Source organism: Accipiter gentilis, chromosome 12 (assembly GCF_929443795.1).
Source record: "Accipiter gentilis chromosome 12, bAccGen1.1, whole genome shotgun sequence".
Classification (NCBI taxonomy): domain Eukaryota; kingdom Metazoa; phylum Chordata; class Aves; order Accipitriformes; family Accipitridae; genus Astur; species Astur gentilis.
Window position 1 is genome coordinate 1,512,145 of NC_064891.1, and position 21,805 is coordinate 1,533,949.

At 44.0% G+C, this 21,805-nt stretch overlaps 1 protein-coding gene across 6 annotated transcripts; it reads left to right on the top strand.

Moving 5' to 3' along the window:
* The first annotated feature begins 5 nt into the window (after positions 1-5).
* TMEM154 (transmembrane protein 154) lies at positions 6-21,314 on the top strand. Of its 6 annotated transcripts, none has more exons than XR_007507742.1 (7): positions 1,439-8,337; positions 8,532-8,834; positions 11,143-11,170; positions 12,372-12,457; positions 14,010-14,070; positions 17,958-18,339; positions 19,943-19,997. XR_007507742.1 is itself a non-coding variant. In XM_049814635.1 (6 exons), exons 1-6 carry the CDS (start codon positions 101-103, stop codon positions 20,127-20,129), a joined length of 732 nt encoding a protein of 243 aa, XP_049670592.1. In that variant the 5' UTR covers positions 6-100; the 3' UTR covers positions 20,130-21,313. The 6 variants fall into 6 exon arrangements, 4 of the variants coding, with proteins under 4 accessions (XP_049670592.1, XP_049670591.1, XP_049670594.1 ...); XR_007507741.1 differs by lacking the exon at positions 19,943-19,997 and adding an exon at positions 12,998-13,115 and having other exon boundaries at positions 17,958-17,984; XM_049814635.1 differs by lacking the exons at positions 1,439-8,337; positions 17,958-18,339 and adding an exon at positions 6-167 and having other exon boundaries at positions 19,943-21,313.
* Positions 21,315-21,805: the final 491 nt, after the last annotated feature.

A 21,805-nucleotide genomic window follows, 5' to 3' on the forward strand; every position in this document is an offset into this window, starting at 1 on the left:
TTAGATGCAACCCGGCAGGAAACAGGAAATGTAAATGTTCGGGTGAAGCGGGGAGCCCGTCGAAGAAGCACCCCTCGGGTGGCAGCGCCGCCAAGGTAACATGCGAAAGCAAAACCTCATCGCCCTGCTTTCTGCCCTGTCCCTGGCCGGAGGATCTGCCGGGAACCGTGAGTAAGAAAGCGCCTTTCGCCTTGCGAGGTGGGACCGCGTTTTGTGCCTGCAGCTATGGGACCGAGTCGGAGGGCAACACCCTCCAAACTGAGCGCTAGGAGAAGATCTGTGGGGACTTGCTCTCCGCTTCTTTTGGCTGTGTTTACCCTCTCTGTTTTCAGCTGCCTGACTTTTTCAAAGCTTTGACTTTTTTTCCTTAGACCTAACCCCAAACAGCAGCCACTGAATCCTACAATTCCTATGTTTCCTAAATTGCAGGTGTGTAGGGAACGGGAGCTTCCATGCTGGCCCGCCAGGCATTTTGGTTCCAATTTTAGTTATTTGTTGTACTTTTTTACGCCCATACTATCAGCATTTAATAGTAAAGTTAAAGACGGAGCACTGCTTCCATTCAAAAGCTGGCTGCTGATTTCTGTAGACCTGGTGCACTGAAACCGGTTTAACAAAAGAACAGCCAGCTCTGGAGACAAATATTTTGAATTCTCAGCTGCAGAACAAAATGGTCAGCACCACGGATTTAGGTCCTGACCTTTTGAAAGGAAGAACTGCGAGCGGAAAAGCCGCTTGCGACAACACGCTGAAGCGTTGGGGTGTCGTTGCAGAGGCTCTCACCTGTTGACAGGGGGTAATTTGTTTTTGGCAGCCAGTCACAGCACGAGACAGGCAGCCCTTTGAGTAAAACCTTGCCAGGTGGTGCTTATATGCCTTTCGGTGTCAAACAAATCACTGCCGAAGTGCCTCGGTATGGACTAGAAGTGTTTGCTGCCTCTGTGCTGCTGTAGCAAGCGGGAGCTCTCAGCTATCACTGGATGACTTCTATTAAGGTTTTAAAATGCATTGGTGCAATAGGTCATTTGGTATGGGTATTTTTTTCCCTGAAAACCAGTACTATAAGTAGGGTGTAAAACTGGGCTGCTGGCTCTCGGCGTGCCGTCAAGCTGCTTGTGGTTAGGAGCCTTGCTTAGCTGTAACAGTGAGCTGAGCAAGGTATAAAATGGTTTGGTTGTGTCTGCGTTACTACAGCCCTGCTGCATTACAGACACGTTAGGAGAATATGCTGCAAGCATTGAACATAGCTCAGAATCAAAGCGGTCAGAGGAAAAAGTCCCACCATGGACAGAGCAAAATGGAGGTCGAAGGGAAACTGAGGGGCACAACACATGCAGTGCAGAGTGATCAGGCTCCAGCTTCCTTAGCTCATTTGCAGTGTACTGATTGCTAGTATTTCATCACCTCCACAGGGTGGAGGGATGCCTTAGTCCCCGGCCCTCCCAGCCCACTGCTGGGCCCCCCCTGCCCTTCTTTGTGATGGGCATTAGAGGCTACACAAAGCACCAGGCAGATGCCAAATACCAGGTGCCCCAACCCGCTCCCCACTGCCTTTAGAGGCTTCCTATAGGTAGGTCCACCTTTAAATTCTGGTTGATTTTGGAACGGTTCCTCCACGGGAGTGAGTCAGTCCTGCCGGAGCTCTCCCAAACCAGTTTCAGCCCCGGCTCTCCTGAGCCAGTCCCCAGCTGCTGGGGAAGGGGAGGAGAGCACCCGCCTGGAGAGGAGCAGGGCCCCTTGCTCCCCATAAAAAGGCAGCTTTTGCCTGTGCAACCAGTCCCAAAGTGTACCTGGGGCTTACTCTGACTGCAAGGGTGGGAGGGGGTAAGTTGTGAACTTGGGCCCTGGGGAGGGAATTGAACTGGAGGGGGAAGAGTTTATGTAGGGGCTTATGTACCCCACAGGTACTGGTGGGTTGGAAGCCCCTCCGTCGAGGGCGGCCTCCTGGGGGGATCCTTTGCTCTCACCCCTCCTTGCTCACAGATCAACAGGGCAGGACCTTTAAAGGAGCTTTCACCTTTTTCTCCAGTCCCAGACACACTCCTCACCTTTAAAGTGGCCTGCTGGAGAAGGGGGGCAGAAGCTCTTGGGGATCTCCCAGGTTTCACCTTTACTGTCTAGAAACCATTTACAAAATAGGCAATAAGAGTATGATTAAATCTTGCAGCATAGACAGATTGAAGCCTTTATAAGTCCTGTTCCCATACCATGGGGGAGCCTTGCAAAACCCCAGCCTTGCCATTTGGATTATGATTAAGAGATGGTTTTCTCCCAGCTATGCTACAATTACTCCAAGCCAGTGGCTCCAGGAGCATGCCTGAGGTCTCAGCTCTGGGTGCTGGCCCTCTCCCAGCTCCACACTGACGGGACATTGGGTTTTGCACCAGTCCCCTTCCCCTTGCCCATCTCTTTGCTTTATTCAGGCAGAAAGCCCTGCCGGTGACCTGCTGAGGGCCAGCAGTGGCCCTCCCTGATCTGGGGGATGGTGCTCGCTGCTCAGCCTGGCAGCAGCCCTTAAAGACCTGCCTAGGTTTGTGCTGACCCCAGGAACAAGTATTAAGGCCTTTACTATAGCTTATAGGAAAAGGCTCTGACTCTCTGGGCATTTCCCAGGGCACGCCATCTCCCTCCGTGTTCGGTGAAACACGTGGGAAATTGCAGCATAAGTGGCCTGACATGGGGAGCAAGAAAACATGTAAGGGAGAGGAGCAGTAAAGCATGTAAGATCGTTAAGTGGAAGAGCTGGGATGGTTGCAGGCAGTGCTTTATTTAGGCTGTGTCTCTGTGCTATTGTTTTGAACTGTTGTTCACAGAAACATTGCTATCAAATATCCAGATATTCAGCAGGTTGTACCATGAGCACAGGCAGCAGCTCTCTCTTTGGCAGAGAATTGGCTTTTAGGTAAAGTCCCCTACAAAGCCAAGGTCTCTAAGGGAGTGATATTTTTGATGTGTTCCCCCTTAGAGTAATGATCTCGAGAATGGGTTTGAACCCATCAGAGTCGCCTGTTACAATTTTCTAGCAAAACAACGATATGAGAAATGAGGATTTGCTACATCCTTTCTGTCCAAAGTGCAGCCCCCTAAAAAGCAGGTGAAAAACCCCTTCTACTGAACACATCAATTCCTTGTACATATTTACTCCTATTCCTTTAATCCACGCACACAAAATTCTGCTGTGTTTTAAAGTGCTTTGGGGAAGTTTCAGAAAAATCTCTCCTTTACATCAGCGAGATTGTATGCTAAATTTCAGTCAGTGACCCCAGTCTGTTTTCTCTCAAGGGATATTATATAATAGCTGCAAAGCCTCCGGAGCTTCTGAATCTTTAATTTCAGGGTCCTCCTGAGAGCAAGGAGCACCAAGAGATTTCCATCACAGTGAGGTTGCATGGGTATCACTGAGGCAAAGCTAGAAGGCCATGAGATCAAGTAGATGCAACTAAATGCATAAATTGGTCTGGAAAACCTTTAATACTAGGGGTGAGAAATGAGACTACAGGTTCACAGTTTGGCTCCAAGATGCGTGACTGAATTTGCAACATCGGCAGTTAATGCAGCACTTCAGCTGGATGGAAGTACAGTGAGGAGAAAGCAGCTTCCATCGTCCATAAATGAACTTAAACAGTTGTTTCCTCTTTCAGGTTATACCTAGATAACACTTTCTAAGCACGCCGTTTTAATAGGATCTTGTCTACAGATTAGCCATCCTGAAATGTTTGCGCTCCCTCATCAGAAGAGCTTACGCGCCCAACAGCTAGCCTGCAGGCTTTTAAGGATTCCTCTTCCAGCCAGACTGACAGGCGGGACCTGCCGCAGCAGGCAGTCGGGCAAGCCCTGGCCATGGCAAGGAACGGCCCTTCTTAACGCAACGTGAAATGCAGGGAGAGGAACAGAACAGGGATTAGTCAAGCAATAGGAGAGAGGACCATATGGACAACGTGGAGTGGGATGACTACATGACCAGAAGGAATGTGTGCGTGGAGCAGAGTGATACAGGATGTAGTAACTTTACACCAGCGTACACAGCTTTACAGCCTTTTCTTGGTTTATCACCCTCTCGCGAGCCTTCCTTCCACTGCATTTTTATAGCTTATAGGAAAGTATGGAGATACAAAATATTTCCTTTCAAACTAATAAGCTTGACTATCCCGTTGATTTAGCTCTTGCTTTTCCTCTATCCCATCCCTTTTTCTTCTGTAAGTAGGTACTATAGTGTAATTCGAAAAATTCCCTTCAGAGACCCCAGTCCTCGAGTCTGATGAGAAGGCAGCAGGGAGACTGATGATTTTACAGCAGAACCCAACGTGCTGACTGCCGGCTATTTTCCTTCGCCTGGCATCCAACTGAAATGAGAAACCTGTTTGCCCGCTTACTTCATCAAGAAGCTTGTATTGCCACCTCTGAGTGCTACAGCACAAACCTCAGAGGAAAAAATGCTGCAACAACAGAAATGTTGTTTGTTTGTTTGTTTGAGATGCAGTTGTTTGGACTCCAGTCTGTCAAGCTGCTTGGTACATTCAGCTCCTTCTGTCTCCCTTGAAAGGCAGGCTTGGGAGCACCTCCAAAACTCACACAAAGTCCATTGGTAATCCAAGCAAATTTTTCCATAGAAAATATTGAAGAATACCTTATACCACGGTACCTGCACACAGGGACATAGCATTTTTGTAATCTCTAAGAACAGCTATGGAACCTTTTTTGAGCTGTTGCTCGTGCCTGCTCGGGCATTTTGGTCCCCTGAGGACTAGATCCTCTAATACCTCAGTGGTGGGAACCTGAGGACCTCTTAGCTTCCAGTTCCAGCTGTGCCCAGCTCCCCATCTGGGTGGGATGCAGCTGCATGCCAGCCCCTCTCCCTTCTGCTCTTGAAAGCAGGGGAAGTGGCAGTATGGGCCGGGCTGAAGCTGTAGCGTGCTCCCGTCCCCTTCCCTCAACATGGGGAGAAGTCACCAGCGCTCACGCTCCAGGCGGTCCAAAGCTGAAGCCGATGCTGTTGTTTTGTGAGCACCTGCTCCTTGGCCGAGCTGTGCGGAGGGCCGAGTACGGATGTCGGACCGTAGCCAACAGCATGAGTCTGAGCTCAGCAAGAGAAAGGGCACAGGCTTTGCAATGTCAAGGAGGTATCTACATGGTCAGATGCGACTGCTCCTTGTTCCACTCCCCTGGCCTTGGTTTTCCATCCTGAATGTATGTGTTGTGTTTTGTTATGTTATGTTACGGTCAGACTTCCTTTTGGAGGGAGCTGGTAAATCTCTGCCAGATGAAAACCCAAGCACAGCTGACAAGACAGTTCACGGTATGAATGACCACTGCAAATCTGGCTCCCTCCAGGCATGGAGAAAATGTTTGAATAGCGTCTCACAAAAGCTCCACATTTCAGGTGCTCTCCTGCCCTGCTCCAAACCTTGCAACATCCAGCTTTCATTCACCCTACAAAACAGTCGCTAGGGCCAGCTGCAACACAGCCCGCTCGCTATTTTGAGCACTTTAAACGGAAACCCTGTGAGAAACGATGACTACCTTGGGGCCAACCACTTGGGGCTCATGTGGCCCGGGCAGCTGGCTGCGGCAAGTGCTGCGCCTGCACCAGGAAGCCCGAGTCCGTCCCTCCCTGCTGGGCTGGAGGTACAAATCCTTCCTTGGTGCAAGCCAGCAAGCCCACGCAGGTGCAGGTTCTGATTTTCCTACCACATAAAAAATGTGATGTGCGGGTGGCCCGAGAGCGAGAGCAGCCCCTGTCCTCGGGTCCTCAGAGGTGACGGGCAGAAGAGCTGGAGGGAGGTGTGGCGAGGCAGCAGGTAAAATGCGGGAAATAAGAGCAATATCCTTGCGAGAACATTGTGCAACTGGCTGCCCTTCTGCTGCAAGAAGCATTTCATTCACTCAGAGAAAAGATGTCTGTAAGAGGAAATGGCATTCACAGAAGAGATGCTGTTTTGTCCCTGGAATTCTGCAAAGTGAACAAAAATACGTGGCAGCAAGGTCACTCCCTGTGATTTGCCATTTTCTTTGCCTAGAGACTAGAAAAGGTAATTCTATTTCACACAAAGACAAATGATTTGAAATCTGCTTCAGAGCTCAAAATCAGGCAAATAAAAAGTACCAGCGACACTGGAGAAGTCTCTCTTGGAAATCAAGCACAGCATACGCTGCAGCTGAAAGTTTAGCACTGCAGTTAATGAGGTGTGACTGGTTGCTTTTGCTTTAAAGTCACACCATGCTTTAAACATTTGAAAAATCCATTTTAGCTCTAAGCGTAATGAAAAATAAGCTTTTTTCCCCACACCCTTTCCCATTTGTACTATTTTAAGCAACAGGCTTGTCCTTGTCAATATATCATATGTGGCAGACGATGGGTTTCAAGGCGGATGGCTAGAGGAGGAAAATGAAGCAAGGTCACCGAAGCTGTTCGAAGAGGCTGCTGTGGTCTAGCAGCTCTGCCAGCGGCATGGTCCATCACGCTGCGGTCTGCGGTGTGGACATCTCTAGCGATACCTCGCCGCTCTGTGCAACAGCAATTGAAATGGAGCAGCTGCAGGCACCAGGGACTATAAACTACCATGGGAAAGAAAAGTGAAGCGGCCAAACTATTAAGAGAAGAGCTCTCCCTCCCATTCTCTGTGACAGGATTAAGGACAGCCAGCACATCACGGGAAGGGATGGAGGAGCACATGCATAAGGGGTCATTACCTGCAAGGGAGGCAGAGATCTCGTTTTGCTCTTGACTGAAATACTAAATAAAAAAGAAAGTGACAGAGAGGCTATCCATACAAAGTGCTTTGCCACTGAGGAGCTAACATTTTCATTGTTGTATTGTGGTGAAAACGTCTGGTGACCTTTCCAGTATTAAATACTATATTCAAGTATTAGGTATTAAGTATTAAAATTCTCTCCCAGTTTCTAGGAAAGGATGAAACAATCAGGTGCCTGAGTGATAAGCGTGGCATAAAAATCTAGATAAATCACTGCTGTTACACTCAAATAATTTTATTCATTTGAAATTGGGTTTCCTGGAATACAGTCTTATGAGATACTCATCTCCTCTTTGAGACAAATCTGACAGGAGAGGAGATGCTGCAGAGTGGATTAAGCAAGAGATAGCGCTCTAATCCCAGTTTTCCTCTCTCACTTGGCGTCCCTGGGAAGGACAGCATCCCTGTCCTTCTGATTTCTCATTTGTAAAATGGAGATGATAACTGCTCATCTCTCAGGGCCATTACGAAGATTAATGTGTTTACAAAAGCATTTAAAATGCTAAGTACTTTTGGTTCCAGTCCTGCGAGATTGGAAATGCCAGCACTGAGGTGCTGAAAAAACCTTAAGCTCTTGCTAACTCTAGTGGAAACTGTGGCTGCCCAGCACTTTACAGGAACGGGGAGAAATATGTCATTACAAAAGTCATGAAATCCCATCCTGCTTTATTGCATAAAATGAGAGCTGCGCCATCCCGGCATTGTATCTGAAAGGGCAGATAACGCACACAAAAAATCATCATTTAATTTCATGCCTAGAAAATTATTGAAGGCTTTGCATTTGGAAACACGTTGGTGTAATTTATCTGGGGACTGATTCCTGCACCTTTAGCTACCACAGGATTTTTGGCATCGATATAGAATACAGCATCAGCCCAGAATCTACTGTACTTCTGTTAAGCTTTAAACTCTGTGACAGTCAACGTAGACTCCTCATTAGCCTCAAAAAAAAGCTTGTTTCACTATTACCAATATAGTCAATTTTAGCCACTTTTCTTGCAAATTCCTTGATAAATGAAACCAAAACCCAAATCAAGGTTCAAAACCCCCAGTCTTAGCATTTGTGAAGAACAACCCGCGCTGACTCTTTACCATACGCTCCTTCAGCCAGTCCATAGGATCAGATGGAGAAGCAGCTAATTGCACCTGTATCCAGTAAAGTCCCTGTGTTACTACTACCTCTTCTAGTCTGTGCAGAAGTGAAAGTCAGCAGCTTCTGCAGGCTTCAAACTTTCTTTCACCAGTTCTGTTTTTCACAGTGAAACAAATTTAACAAATTTGAGAAAGGCACAGGAACAGGGAGATGAGTGAGCTGGGGGAACCAGGGATAATGGTCTCCCCAAAGGGAGTACTAACTTGTTGGCTAAGGGGAGGTATGAAGGGGGTTGTGGCCATATGCACCAAGGCTGAGAAGCAAGGCAGGATGGCGTGGTTTACTCAGGAGCAGAAGAATTTACGCGAGAGTGAGACCGGATGCCAACCTGCAGGAAAATAAAGTCTGTTTGTGCAGGACAGCTGCGGGCAGACAGACCACGCATGCTGACGTGTCCCAGTAAAAGCCAGCTGAAGAACATGGTCAGGGCTGGTAAGATTTTGTGATGGATTCATGATCTAATTTTACATCTGATGCCCAAGACTTCAAATCTGTGTGTATGGGGCATCTGCTGATTTTTTTTTTAAATGTCAAATGAAAAGTAAATATTAAAGCTGTAAGCTTTGACTCACTGATAATACCAATAAAACCCATAAAATGTTAAATTGTCCTCATATATTTGGCAGGCTCTGAAATTGATGGTTCAGGAGATGGATCACCGATATTATCCACTGTTACACCAACGCCGCCTCCTGCTACGTATTCTTCGACCGCAGATGATCACGAACCAGTACTTACCACTACAAGCGCTACTGAAAGCAGCTTTGAAACAAAAAGTACTGAACTGAATGCCACGAACAATCAGGACAGGCTAGAAGCAGCAGAACAGTCTATCTTGATATACATTGTCCCTGCCGTGCTGCTGGTCCTGCTGATTTTGCTGATCACATTTTTTGTAACACATCATAAAAGGAAAAAGTCTAAGCAAGGTAAATTTGTCTTCTCATGCATCAGAAGGATATTTTTAGGGCAGAGTCGACATTAACAAAACATTATTTGGAGGCCTGGGATGCCACATACAGGGCATACTTCTCTGGTTGTAGTTGCCCGTTTGACAGATAGGAAAGGGATCTGGCCCTGGCTAGTGGAATCTGGGCACACACCTCTCCTCGGGCGTGAGCTAGTTCTGCTTCTTGGCACCTCCTGCTCACACTGCACACCCACGGGAGCCACAGCACCGAGCTCCGGCTCCTGGCAATGCCAGGAATGGCGTACGGGTGTAACCCTGCGGCTGCAAACTCTTATTCCGTCTTTAAGCTCAGTAACTTCATGCAAGATGAATTTAATGCTTCTATTGCCTGTACTGCCCACAAGGTAAAGCTGCTAGGAGCTTCGATAAAATAAGAACAAGCAAACCGTTTTAAGGAACACTTTTAAGGGATGCTGTAGGGTGGTGGCAGCTCTGAAGATATCACAGTAAATGAGCTAGAAGTCCCATAGTCAGACTGCCTGGGTGCTGCGATAGGCAGAGCAGTGCTTCAGGAAGGTACCTTGATCTGTTAGCAAAGAAATCGGTAACTTGGGGTGTCAAGCCACAGAAAACAAACTGAGGTGTCATATTAAAACCACACAGTTGGTAAGTGAAGTCCTGAAATGGTCATATCAGTGTCTCTACAGAACAAGAATGCAGCTGTAAGCTCCTCGGCCTGCAGACAGCGACATATGTTCAACATAGATTTTAAGTCCATTTTTCAGGGCAGTTTTAGGCTGCACCTGCCTTATCACTGGGTGTAGGGTTTAGGGATTAATCCGTGCGGGGCCCGGACGACGGAACACCAATGTGATGATTAAAGTCGCCAGTTTATTGAGCTTAGCTAATCATTTTTATACAATTCTCTAAGTTGTTGAGAGACTTTGATTGGCTACTACATGCAAGCACTTGGTGTCCACACGCACAAGCATAAGCGGTGATTGGTTACATCGGTACTGTCCACGCGCACAAGCATAAGCGGTGATTGGTTACATCGGTACTGTCCACGCGCACAAACATAAGACATAATTGGTTGTGTTAATTAGAGCATACAAGACTTGTCTTAGTCCAATTGGTCAAGATAAGCCCCTGAATTGAGGTTGTTTGTGCCAAGTTCCCTTTATCGTGGAATGTGCACCTGTGTTTTCCTAATTGGGATCTTTCTTCTTCTATCTTCTTATTTATTCTGTTCAAGGCCTTCTAAAGGCGCCTGGAACAATCTTGTGACCATGAGCTATTTTCAGGTCCAATAACTAACTTCCATATAACTGAACCCTACAACTGGGTCACCCTCGTAGCAAGCTCTGAATTCACAACCAGGCACCTCGTTAACCTGCCTGTTTCTGGGTGACCTGAAATGCAGGTACACTCTTCCGAGGGACGGGAAATGTGGTGCCTTGCAGGAGCACAATCCTGGGATCTCATGCCCCGTGCCTATTGCGTGGGGCTGGGATTTTGGGCATCCTCAAGGCGGGGGCAGGCAGCTCTGTGGCCCTGGGGTGGCTCTGCAGTCAGGGAATGCAGTGGAACAAGCAAGACGTATCAGCACCCATTGGCAACAGTGAAGTAAAAGTAAGCTAATTTAAGACAGTATACAATGTGAATCCTATAGGTAGTTCATTCTTTCCTGAGGGCTGAGGCTTTTCAGTCACTAGATTCCTGGAGGGGAAGTTATTTTTCTGAACAACGGCTGTTACACTATGGTTTTTTCCTCATCTTTACTTTGTCTTGGGGTCATAACTAGCCTTGGATCCCTTTTGACATCTGGCTAGTTCAGCTTCATTTGCCTAACTGAGATTTAATCTGCCATGCAAGTCCCTCCCCCACTTCTCTCCATGAGTGGCTCCCAGGGTCTCCAGGCAGAGCCAAATTGCCTGCATGTAGTCTGCAGCAAAATGTCCCAACGCTTCCAGTAAACAGTTCTTTTGCAGCAGTGGTTCCTTTTCAGGATACCATTTCTCTCACGACATCTATTTTGCTCAGGGAAGCTTGCATCTGCCATGTCCTGCCCACCGCGGCGCTAACAGTCAGTTTCCTGCCAGCATGGCTGAGCTAATAATGAGCTGCTTTTAGTGTGTTCAAGAGTAAAAATAATGGGTTCCTCTGAAAACTATAAACAGGATGCTTTGTCCTTCATCTACAAGTTACCTATAATGCCTTTTGAAAATGCAACCTGCTTTACATGACCCTATTCAAGGTTTGCTTGTAGTCTGGACCCTGTATGTACAAAGAGCAGAACTATGAACACCAACTTTTTTCTTTTCCAGATGAGCTGGGAAGTGAAAATGTGAAAAGGTAAAGTTTATGAACGTGACTCTTATTTTTTTTATTTGCTTTTACTCTAACAGGATATTATGATTTTGGGCTCTTTTACCGCCTGTTTTAATTTAACCGTGCACTAAGCACCATTACCTTTTACCATCAGTTGTTCCAGTTAACTATCTCTAGAGGTGGCTAAAATGTGACTTCAGTATCTAGCTGAAGGTGTAAGACTAGAGCAGAAGAACAGGAGTTACATTGGCCAACGCGAGTGCTGCCCCACAGGCACCCACCACCCGCAGCCACCCACCCCTGTGCCCGGTCCAGGCACCCCCGGCTCCACCAGACAGCAGAAGACATGCAAGGTGCCCCGCAAGCAGAGGGGATCTCTTCCCAGGCTCACCACCGGCTTTCAGCTATTCAGAATAAGCTCTGTGTCTTGCTCCCCTGTTTTTCAAGTTTGTCTTCTCACTCTGAGGTGAGGCAGAAAGGCTCGCCCAGCCCCCGTGGAAGCAGTGCCTTAGCTGCTGGGAAAACGAGCCAAAAGCTGCACGGGTCTTATCAGAGTGATAATTTTTATCATTACCTTTTATTGAGCTCCATCTTGCTAATCAATGCTGGAAGTTATTAAATTGGCTTCACAGGGGGAAAAAAGGGGGTTTTGCTCAAAATATTTTTTCTACTGTGTGCCTCCAGGAACTATCAGGAAAGGGAAGCTAAATGGAGGCATTTAAATAAATTAGTTACTCTAGTCATGACTTTTCCTTTTGAGGTTGCTGCCAATGTCAGTCACAGCTAGGACGAAACTGTAGGCCCTCTGCTTTTATCACTGGGGCAACAGGACTTTTGCCACGTGTTCCAGAAGGGCAGAGACAAACTATTTTATTTTTCAGTTTTCTATTTAGAGTAGGGACAGTTCTTAAATAGCTGCAGTGGTCCTGTGCCCCGGCATAGCCCCGACTGCACCATCTGGGTCCCTCTGCACGCCGTGTCCCAGCCAGCCCTACCTCTGCCCAGGACGGGCATCTCGCCGCCGCTCCTTCGCATCTGTTTGTGGCCGTTTCGTTCACACCCATGGGGCTGACATGTTCTCAGATTGCGAGGCTAGGGTGGCTTTCCAGAATTTATACACGTGTCTGGAATTATGAAAGACTCGTATAAAATTACTACACTGTAAGTTGTTTGAATCAAGCGTTTTGTGTAATGCCTTTTTTTCCCCCTCCTCCCTCCTCTCAAGTCCTATTTTTGAAGAAGACACGCCCTCTGTTATGGAGATAGAAATGGAAGAGCTTGATAAATGGATGAACAGCATGAACAAAAATGGTACACGGTAACCCCTCTACTCCATCATCCCTCTCTTTCTAGCTGACGTAGATCCCATGCGTAGAAAATCAATGTAAGGCATTTTGCGTGTGTCTCACTGCGTTTCCTACAACATTTTTAGTTGTGTTCTTGACTCCCTGCTACTAAAATAGCAGCACAAATGTCAGGGGTAGAATTGTTCAGAGGAGTATTTTAGTTTGTGTGGGAGCTTATTTTTAACATATGATGGAATATCATAAATGTTTTGAGTTTCTAGTAGACACTTCTATTAAACACATGTATAGCTGTGAACGGTATTTATATTTCTAAATACACATTTTTAATGCTAAGTACTAGTTTCTCTGAATCACCTAGTCCTTTCAGTCCTCAGAGTTTCCACAGTTCTGTGCTCCGCATTGTGCTGTTGTAGGAGAAACACACAGTTACTCATAGTTTAGACCACCGTTTACTTAAAATTGCTGCCAGGATCCTATGAATACATCCCTCCCCTCTTTGTGTGTCCTTTCCCTCGTTTGCCGTCTTTACTGCATGGAACATAAGCTGCTCTTTGCTGCCAGCACCATTCACCATCTACATCCTCTCTGGGAAGTCTGTCAGCCGATAGAGCAATTAGTACCTGTGGTAACTACCACCAGCAGCATCTTCAGCTCCTTCTTAGGTACTTCTAAGTATCTTGTATTTTTTCCCCCATTTTTCTCCCAGCTGAAATCTCCTGGTTAAAGTCTCTAAGGGCCCTGCATCCTCCTTCAAGGCTTTCCTTAAAAAATGCAGTTCTTTGGTAAGGTGTGAATTAACCGAGGCCTGATTTTGAACTGCTAACAGCTTTTCACTGGCTAGGAAATGATGAAACCCTGATATTTTTTTCAATCCTGGTCCCTTGCCTTATACCCAAATGGCTCATTTGCCTGACCTCCTAGGGATGCTATGTTTTTCAGGACATAAAAATCTTTGGAGCATTTCTTTGCATTAGCACAGTGCTCCACATGATGAGGTTTTGACCTTCGCGGTCCGTAAGCTCTAGCAGAAAACATGTGCTAAGCAGCAGTAGTGAAATAGAGACATTAAACATAGTACATGGGGAAATAGTGCTGTAAAATATTTTTTTAAAATTCTGTGGACAGAAGGGAGCAAATAGTTTACATACAGGTCTTCTTTTGTTAGTGTTCCCTAAACCCCAGCTCCAAATTCCCAGCTGGACTATAAAGCACAGGTGCAACTATAAGCAGTGGAAGATTAGCAAATGGTCCTCCCCATGGTAGTTTATAGGAAACAGTCCTCAGAAGTAGTTCATTTGTATAGGTGTAAATAAACAACTGAAATATATATATAAAATAAAGAAATTATGGCAACACCTATCAAAGGGAAAGAGGATTTAAAATATGTAACATTTGTGCTATGGGGACCATGCAGATTACACAGATAAAGGGGTGCAGAAGAGCATCTGCAGTTTTATATTCTAGAGAAACTCATGATAAAAATCGATGCAATTTTGAAATAAATGTAGAAGAACTGCCAGGAGTAACTATAGTCTTGTTTCTTACCCTTTTTTCAGCTGACTGTGAATGTTTGCCTACTGTAAGAGAAGAAGAAAAAGAATCAATTGCCAACCCAAGGTACTTTTAATTCATTGTATTATTTGAAGAAATATGGTCAATGCCATTCCAAAATAAGCAAATTTTTTTTTATATGTAATCACAGAGTGATTCTTTGGTCTGTTTAAGTTTTGAAGTTTTTACATATAGGGACTTTGATTTCAACTTAAAAAAAAAGCTTTGATGCTCTTAGTTCTAAACTGGTCTCTGCCTGTAAATTGCACCGCTAAATAATCTTACAGTTGTAAACCTGTGCTAGACAGACAACCAGATGGCACAGATGGAGTTTCACTCACTGATCAGACTTTAATCACAGTTTCCCAAGGTGTTAATACAAGCATTCAGCACAACCTTCTCGGCACTCCTCACTGGCGCAGACACCCAGCCTCCCCTCTGCTGCCAGGTGCCTATAGGTCCCTAAGAACCACTGCCAGATGTTTTGGCTGGAGCTGTGACCTGCCAGATGGGGGCTTGTCTGACCCCAAAAGAGACCCAAAGGATCTTCCCAGTGCCCCCATGCAGCGCTCCCCCAGTGCTGGAGCTAGCTCGTGGTCCAAGCAGAGATCCCGGAGGGATGCAAAACCACAATCCTGACAGCTTGTAAACTTAAAACTTTCTGGCTGGTTTCCTCAGGATTTTGGCCAGAACCCCTAAACCCCTCTCAAACTCCCATTTTCCCCTAATTAGAAATTCTGGTTCCAGCTGGAGGCAAGGGGCTGGCTGTACATGACCCTTTCCTGCACACTTGTGTTGCAGCTGCATTTTGGCGAGTAGGCAAAGCGGCTCCTCTGTGCCAGGTTATGATAACAAACAATTAAACCATCCTGTGTCCCAAGAAAATTTCTGGTGCTGCGGAAGCAGCAGACACAAGCAGGCAAGAGTGGGAGCAGGGAGGGACAGCAGGAGAAGGACCTAGGTCTTCCCTTTCCCATGGCACCAGCTAACTCGGCTCAACATGCCTCTCTGACAGAGCTGCACCTCCCGTTGTAGACCACCATAATATCCCACTCCCCCTCTTTTTTGAGTTTCCTTGCTCAGGAGTGAAATAGTGGTGATGATACTAAGTCATCACTGCTCGAGAGTTTGCAACTCAGTTGCTCCAAAGCTGCAGTTTCAGGATAGCTCTTGGATGGGGCTGCTCCACTGCAGCTATTTGTATTTAAAAGGTTTCTGCTTGTGCCTATTGCAAAAGAAACCATTCTTGTTATGGTATGTGGTTTTGGACAGGGTTTTGTTGGGTTTTGTTTGTTTTTTTTTTTAAAAAAAAGACTTAAATCCCAGGTTCCAGGTGCAAGCAAGAGCAATAGTTTTACCCTGAACAGCTGGAAAAGATGCTGGGTTTGCTAGCCATCTGGGTCTTCGCTTCCAGCCTCTAAATGATAACGGAGAGTGGGAAAATTGCTAAGGAGAGGCAGCTACACAGTGGTTCTCTAAAAACAGATTTGCTGAGCATACCACTGACTATAGTAGGGAATATAGCACAAAGCATGCTTGAGCCATATGCTAACACCAGCACAAGTTAGACCATAAAAGGCTTTTTAGGTATGACACCCTGAGCATTAAGTTCACTTTCCAAAACTTAAACAGTTCATTTTCAGGAAAAAAAATCATCATGACCTACCAGCTTGAGCTGGCATTTTAAATACCATCCTTACTACAGTGCTTTTGTATTGGATTTGCATTAACCCCATCAGAAGGCGGGGTATTTGCTCCTGATTGGCAAAAGGTACCTTTGGGCTGGCTACACCCTACCTCAAGTTCTCCACCTGTAAAATAGAGATATTGTCACTTCAAAGGAGTGTAGTGACCTTAAGCCTTGATGCAAAAAAGCAGCCCTGTTCAGATAAGTATGCTTCAGTCAGAGTGAAGGTACACATGTTATTTAAGCATATTTCCTTATGACTGCTATCTTAGGATCAGACTGTAGAGAAACTTATGCCTCTAGATTGCAGGAAGGCAAACAAATGCAAATGAAAAGAGGAGATTTATCTCTAAAAACATTCAGAGCGGCTCAGGCAAAGGATATTAGTTGAATACAAAGTACAAGATTATTAGGTTCAATTTCAGATTCTGAAAGACTGCTTTGTTTGGGCAAACTTCTTCTCAAATTATGGTAATTCTTCTTTTAGATTTTATTGATGATATTTCAATATGGGAAACATCTCAAGGCCTCACTGAACACAGCTGGCTGAGTGTTGTTTTCCTGCTTCATAAAGATGCTGGGGGGAGTTCATCAAGACCCAAGGTTTTGAACTACGAATTGCTTTTGATAACATATCATTTTGCAAACATCTGAGACTAAATGTTTCAGGAATGACTTTTTGACGTTTTCAGAATGAAAGTTGTTCCAAAACTACTTTTTAGAGTAAGTTACTTTTTAATATAAAATTTTTAAAAGGTTTAAAGAACAAAACCCTGTGGTGGCAAAATATTTCTAAGTTAGGCATTTCCCTTAACTCAAAACTACTTTTTCAATTTTCATTTTACGTGAAATTTTGAAACCTGCTTCATTTCAAAGTGAAAAGGTATCTGAAGTGGTGGGATTTCCTTGTATAACAAAAACACCTCGTTCTGTTTCTGCAGTTGAACCTTACCAGACCAAGATCTGCTGCTTTTCCTGACCAACCTCTTAGCTGAATAAGTGATGTAATGTAAATGATGTAATGAATAAATGAAAGAAACTATGTACAGATAAATAGATGTTTTCAGCAGCTCTTTTAATGAAGAAAAGTGAAAGGCTGTGAAGTAAAAGGAAACAAAGCTATTATTATGGCAAAAATTGGTACTCATGAGCATCAAGGCTGCAGATTTGTGCACAAGAGGCAAGACATGACAGCTCAGGCACCTTTGTAGGTAGAGGTCATCTGCCTGGTGCATAAGCCAAGTTAAAAATATGTGTGTGTGTGTATACATTTTAAAAAAAATATATATTTAAAATAATATATGTTGCCTTTGAAACCTAGCGTTTAAACCCTGATCATGCCTGAGCAGAGAACCACGAAACCTCCCCAGCCTCACTGGGGCCGGGGTTCCCGTCCCACGCACACAGGAGGGAGTGGGTGGGCAGGCGAGGGCTGATGCTCCCGCGGTGCACAAGTGGGTGCGAGGCCGATCTCTTCTCTGGGGACCTTTACTCCCTCGGCAAAACGGGAGCGCAGCCTGTCCCCTTCACAGCATGGGTCTTTGTAGGCAGCCGAGTTTAATCACACCTCCAGAGGGGGTTTGTTTTTTCTTGGGCACTGTCCTAGTCCTTCTGTCTGAAAAAGGGTGACTCCTCCTCACGGAGAGGTGTTCTGGGTGGGGAATAAGTCAGTACAGAAAGAAATACTCCTTTCCCAGACTGTGCCTCAGTTTGGCAAGGTACTTAAAAAAAAAAAACACGTGAAATATTACGATTACGAGTGGCCCTTTTGACTTCAGGGTTGGTTTAAACCCCTGCTGTTAATGCTGGCTGAAATCTAACCAGCCAATAAAAAATGTCGCATTTTTAATCTTGGCATGAACCAAACATTTTTAAGAAAGTGCTAGGGAGCAAGCTAGCTAGGCAGAAACCAGTGGGACAAAGAGAAAATTCACCTGTTACAAGGCCAGGTTTAATAAAAAAATTCCACCTGTAAAAAGTTATCCTCACCTGTGGAAAGAGGGCAATTTGATTGCTCAGCCCTCACTTGGGAGCAGGACAAAAGGTGCACTGGGTAGCCACTAACCAGCAGAGAAATCAGAGCAGCCCTTGCTGCCAGCACCTGGCATCAGATAGGGTCAGTTCATGCATTGCATGGCTGACATTTGTTTTCTGATAACACCTTCTCATGGACTCCAAAGATACTCTTGCGTATTATTTCCTGCTGAGACAACTAACCCAACAGCATGGCACTGGTGTGTTTTTTTTCTTTTCCATGTATACGCAGTGATGGTGAATCATGAAGTCAGAACAGCAAAGAATTGGTTGAAGGGAAGCAGCACACAAGCTAATGATCCTCCAGATATTGGATGAACTGGATTTAAATATAATTAATCTCAAAAGGCCAGAGAAGCAAATGCTTTTGTTGTGTCCAGCTGCATACAGTCTTCAGAAAGGAAACATCACAAAGAGAAGAAAAAAAGAAAAGAAAAAAAAAGGAAAAGCACTATAGTAAGATTAGGGCTTGATTTAAATTCATTCTGCAAAGAGATTCATCACAAATCAACAGAAACTTTTTTTTTTTCCCTCTAAAAGTTCTCAAGATAGTCCATGTTTCTGTCTAGTTCTTCAGTTGAGTATCGTGCAGAACCACTTCTGTTCCAAGTTTGGTGGGTTTCTTTGTATTTTTTGTGGTTTTCTTTTTAAATATAAACAGCATCCATAATTCTGGACTACCCTGGTTTGGTGGACATGCAGCTCGTGCCTACGCCATGCTTGCTTTTCAATTTGCTTTTTGGTAACAGTACACTGATTTGCACAGGACTTCTGCTGGGGAGGTACCAGACTAGGACCGACAGACCAGCTCTGAGGACAGACAGAGCGGCTGAAAAGGCTCCCAAAGGATTTGATGGAAGCAACTGCAGCCAAACAAGGGCATGGTCCTTGTAGCATGCTTTCTGGTTTTCAACTTAAAGGCATTGTAGAAGTGAAAAATATTATTTTGAGATTGCCTGTGAGTTTGTTATGTCCACAGATTAGTACTCTGGGCTAGCTCTCACCATTTAACCCTCCTCCCTGCCCAGTACTGTTCTCTAATGACCACCTACTTCAGGAATATTCAACATGAAAACATTTCTTTTTTAAAAATAAGAGAGCTTGAAAAATTGAACAATTCAGCACCCAGACCAACCACAAGTTTAGATAGGTTATGTGTTATGCATAACTACTTGGTCAAGGTTTTCGGATGCAGTAAGATTGCTGCTGCTTCCATTTTTGAATATTGAGCTTGGAATACCTGAAAGACACTGACTTCTAAATGTGCCTGCTCACCTTTAATTACACTGAAAAAAAAAAAAAAAATCAGAGATTTTTATCCTGAGATACCTCAAGGTGGGAATATAAATATGGTAATCACATCTGTTGATTTGAGGTGGCTTATCTCTTATGGTTGTAGTTTAAATATGTAACACAGACATGAAAGCGGATCCTTGTCTGTGCAAAGCTTCCCCTGCCTTATTTAAAATATTAAATTCACATCCTACCATATCTTATATCCTACCCTATCATATCCTACCTATCTTCATCTTTACTCAAATACATAATTTCTTTGCACTCAATACATGTTTAATATGATCAGTTTTGTTTTGCCTGCAAATATGTCACTAATATGTTATCATGCATAACTTGGTTAAAGAGAGCAAACAAACACCCCAAGCCTCTGAGATGATGGCTAAGTGTCACTAACAGCTGACAAATACAGGCCAGGAGAGTTCAGCTTTGAGTAATTGAGGATGTGTCAAAATATAACAGGAAAAAAATGTTTACAGCTAACTGTATTCATTAATTTCTGAATATGATTTGACTAGTAATTTCCCTGAAGAGTAAAAGATTTCTTCATTTTTCCAAAACAATTTATTGGAAATATTGGATTTAATATGAGTGATAGTAAATTAATTTTCCCTGCTTGGATGATTTTTAACTTTGGAGAAACGTGTTTTAAGTTCATCTTTCAAAAAAAAATTTTTTTAAAAACATTTCCACAAGTTCCTGACAGTAAACTCATTCTCTAGAATATTGACTTAAAATAATGCAATCACAAGGGGAAAAGAATAAAAGGCTGAAATTTAGAAAATTAAAAAAAAAAAAAAAAAAGGAAGTGGGTATTTTCTGGTAGCAGCTTTGTTAGCAACTTCTCTCCAGCAAAGGTGTTGTGATCAGACTTCCTACAGTTTGCAAAGCAGTAACCCAAAACAGAGAATGTTTTCTTTTAAGGGTACAAGACCAAAAGATGTATTTTGGGACCATTACCAGCTGCGTGGTTGGAGGGCAGTCAGTGGTGACCCAGCAGTTTGCAACGCCAGTGTCCAGTGGTGACTCTCACTCCACCTTGCTCCAGCCCACGCAGCTCCGCATCCAGCGGCCACCGCCTTCCCCCCAAAGAGAGCTGAAGCACAGCTAGGACACGAAGAATGGGAGTCCTTGCCTTTTTTTATTTTACTTTACACTTGTCATCGGTTCCTGGTCATTGCCTTTTACACACAGTTCATCTCAATATTTAAATCTTGTAGGTGGATTGAATTACAGGGGATTTAGGTCACTTTACTCCTACATTAGTACAGCTAAAACGTGGTAATATTCCAGTTTACGAGTATTACCTTTACACCTTCTGTTGATGCATCTTAATTTTCCCTGAATGATGCACGCAGTCGGGTCCTCTAACCCACAAAACAAAAAGGACAACCAGACAGCAGATAAGATACTAGCAGATTTTAAAAATTGTTTTAATATTGCCATGCACTACACAGTATTTATGCCTCTGCTGTAATAGCCTCATCATCAGCCTTATCTGAGCTGACCCATCTCACCATCATCTTGCAATATCTACCACCAACTGATAACTCAAGTTATTATCCCTCAGTAGAAATTGAGAAAAAGCATGCAAACAGAAAGCCACTTGCACTATGTATCATTCCAAAATGTTTAGCAAATGTGATGATCCCTAAGGAACTGTTACCCCCTCTTCCATTTTCTTCAACTATTTCACTAGTTATCCAGCACTTCAAGACAATTCATCATCTAATTTACAACGTGCAAAGTGTGAGCCCTTTTTGTCCTACAGAAGGCAGAAAAGCTATGGATCCAAAGGAGGAATTATTTGAGCAATACGTGGATAAAAAGAAGCGTAATTAAGAACCAACATATCTCCTACATATGCTAAAAATCAGTATCTCAGAGAATTTTTCAACAAAATAGAAATAACTTCTCCATAAAGTTACAAACATAAGGTTGCTGGCGTTGCCAGCAGTTAATTAATACCATAACAGTCCTGCACTTGTAAAGCACATAACCCTGACATTAACCTCAGCAAAAAACCCCGTTGTTTTTAGTTTCTAGGTTGTCATAAATCATGGATCCATAGATAACTACTGATCTGAGATTAAAAAAGTAAATTGTTTTGCAGTGCTAAACCTGATCAAGGGCTATAAAAACAATTTTTGTTTACTTTCTGTATATGAAATTGCTGTATGTGCAGCTGTTTTATCAAATAGCTGTTTCAAGTGATTTTGTAATGTAAAGATTTCAACATCATAATATCGCTTAATTGTATTTTTTAAAATTGTATTTTTAAAATTGAGATTTTAAAGAACTTTTTCTAATAAAGGTTTATAGCAGTTTTTACTGTCTGTAGGTTCTCTTTTTCCCAGAGTTGTGCTAATCCATTCAAGTCAATGGGTGCTAATTGTTTGTTATGTCAAGATTACTCAGGCCTTAGAAGATACACAAAGATATACGTAGAGATATGTTACTCATCAGCTCTCTAAAATTCAGGCAAAAAAGCCTAGAGGCTAGTGCACTAGCCTCTTGAAATTACAGAAGTGCTTTGAAATTAATTTTACCTAAGAAAAAAAAGCTGCTTTATATTTCATTATATTGTTGTTGGGATATTCCAGATTGTCTTTATGAGTAGTCAAATTCTGGCTGCGGTGAAATTGGTGAATACCCCCATGAGTTCTCCTTGGGTGGCTGTAGCCATCTTTCTTTAATGATCAATCACTTCTGAGGTTATTCCAGTTAAGCACCAGAATGATAAAGCTGCTAAAATAATTTTCAGTGGATTTAAGGTAAAAGAAAAAA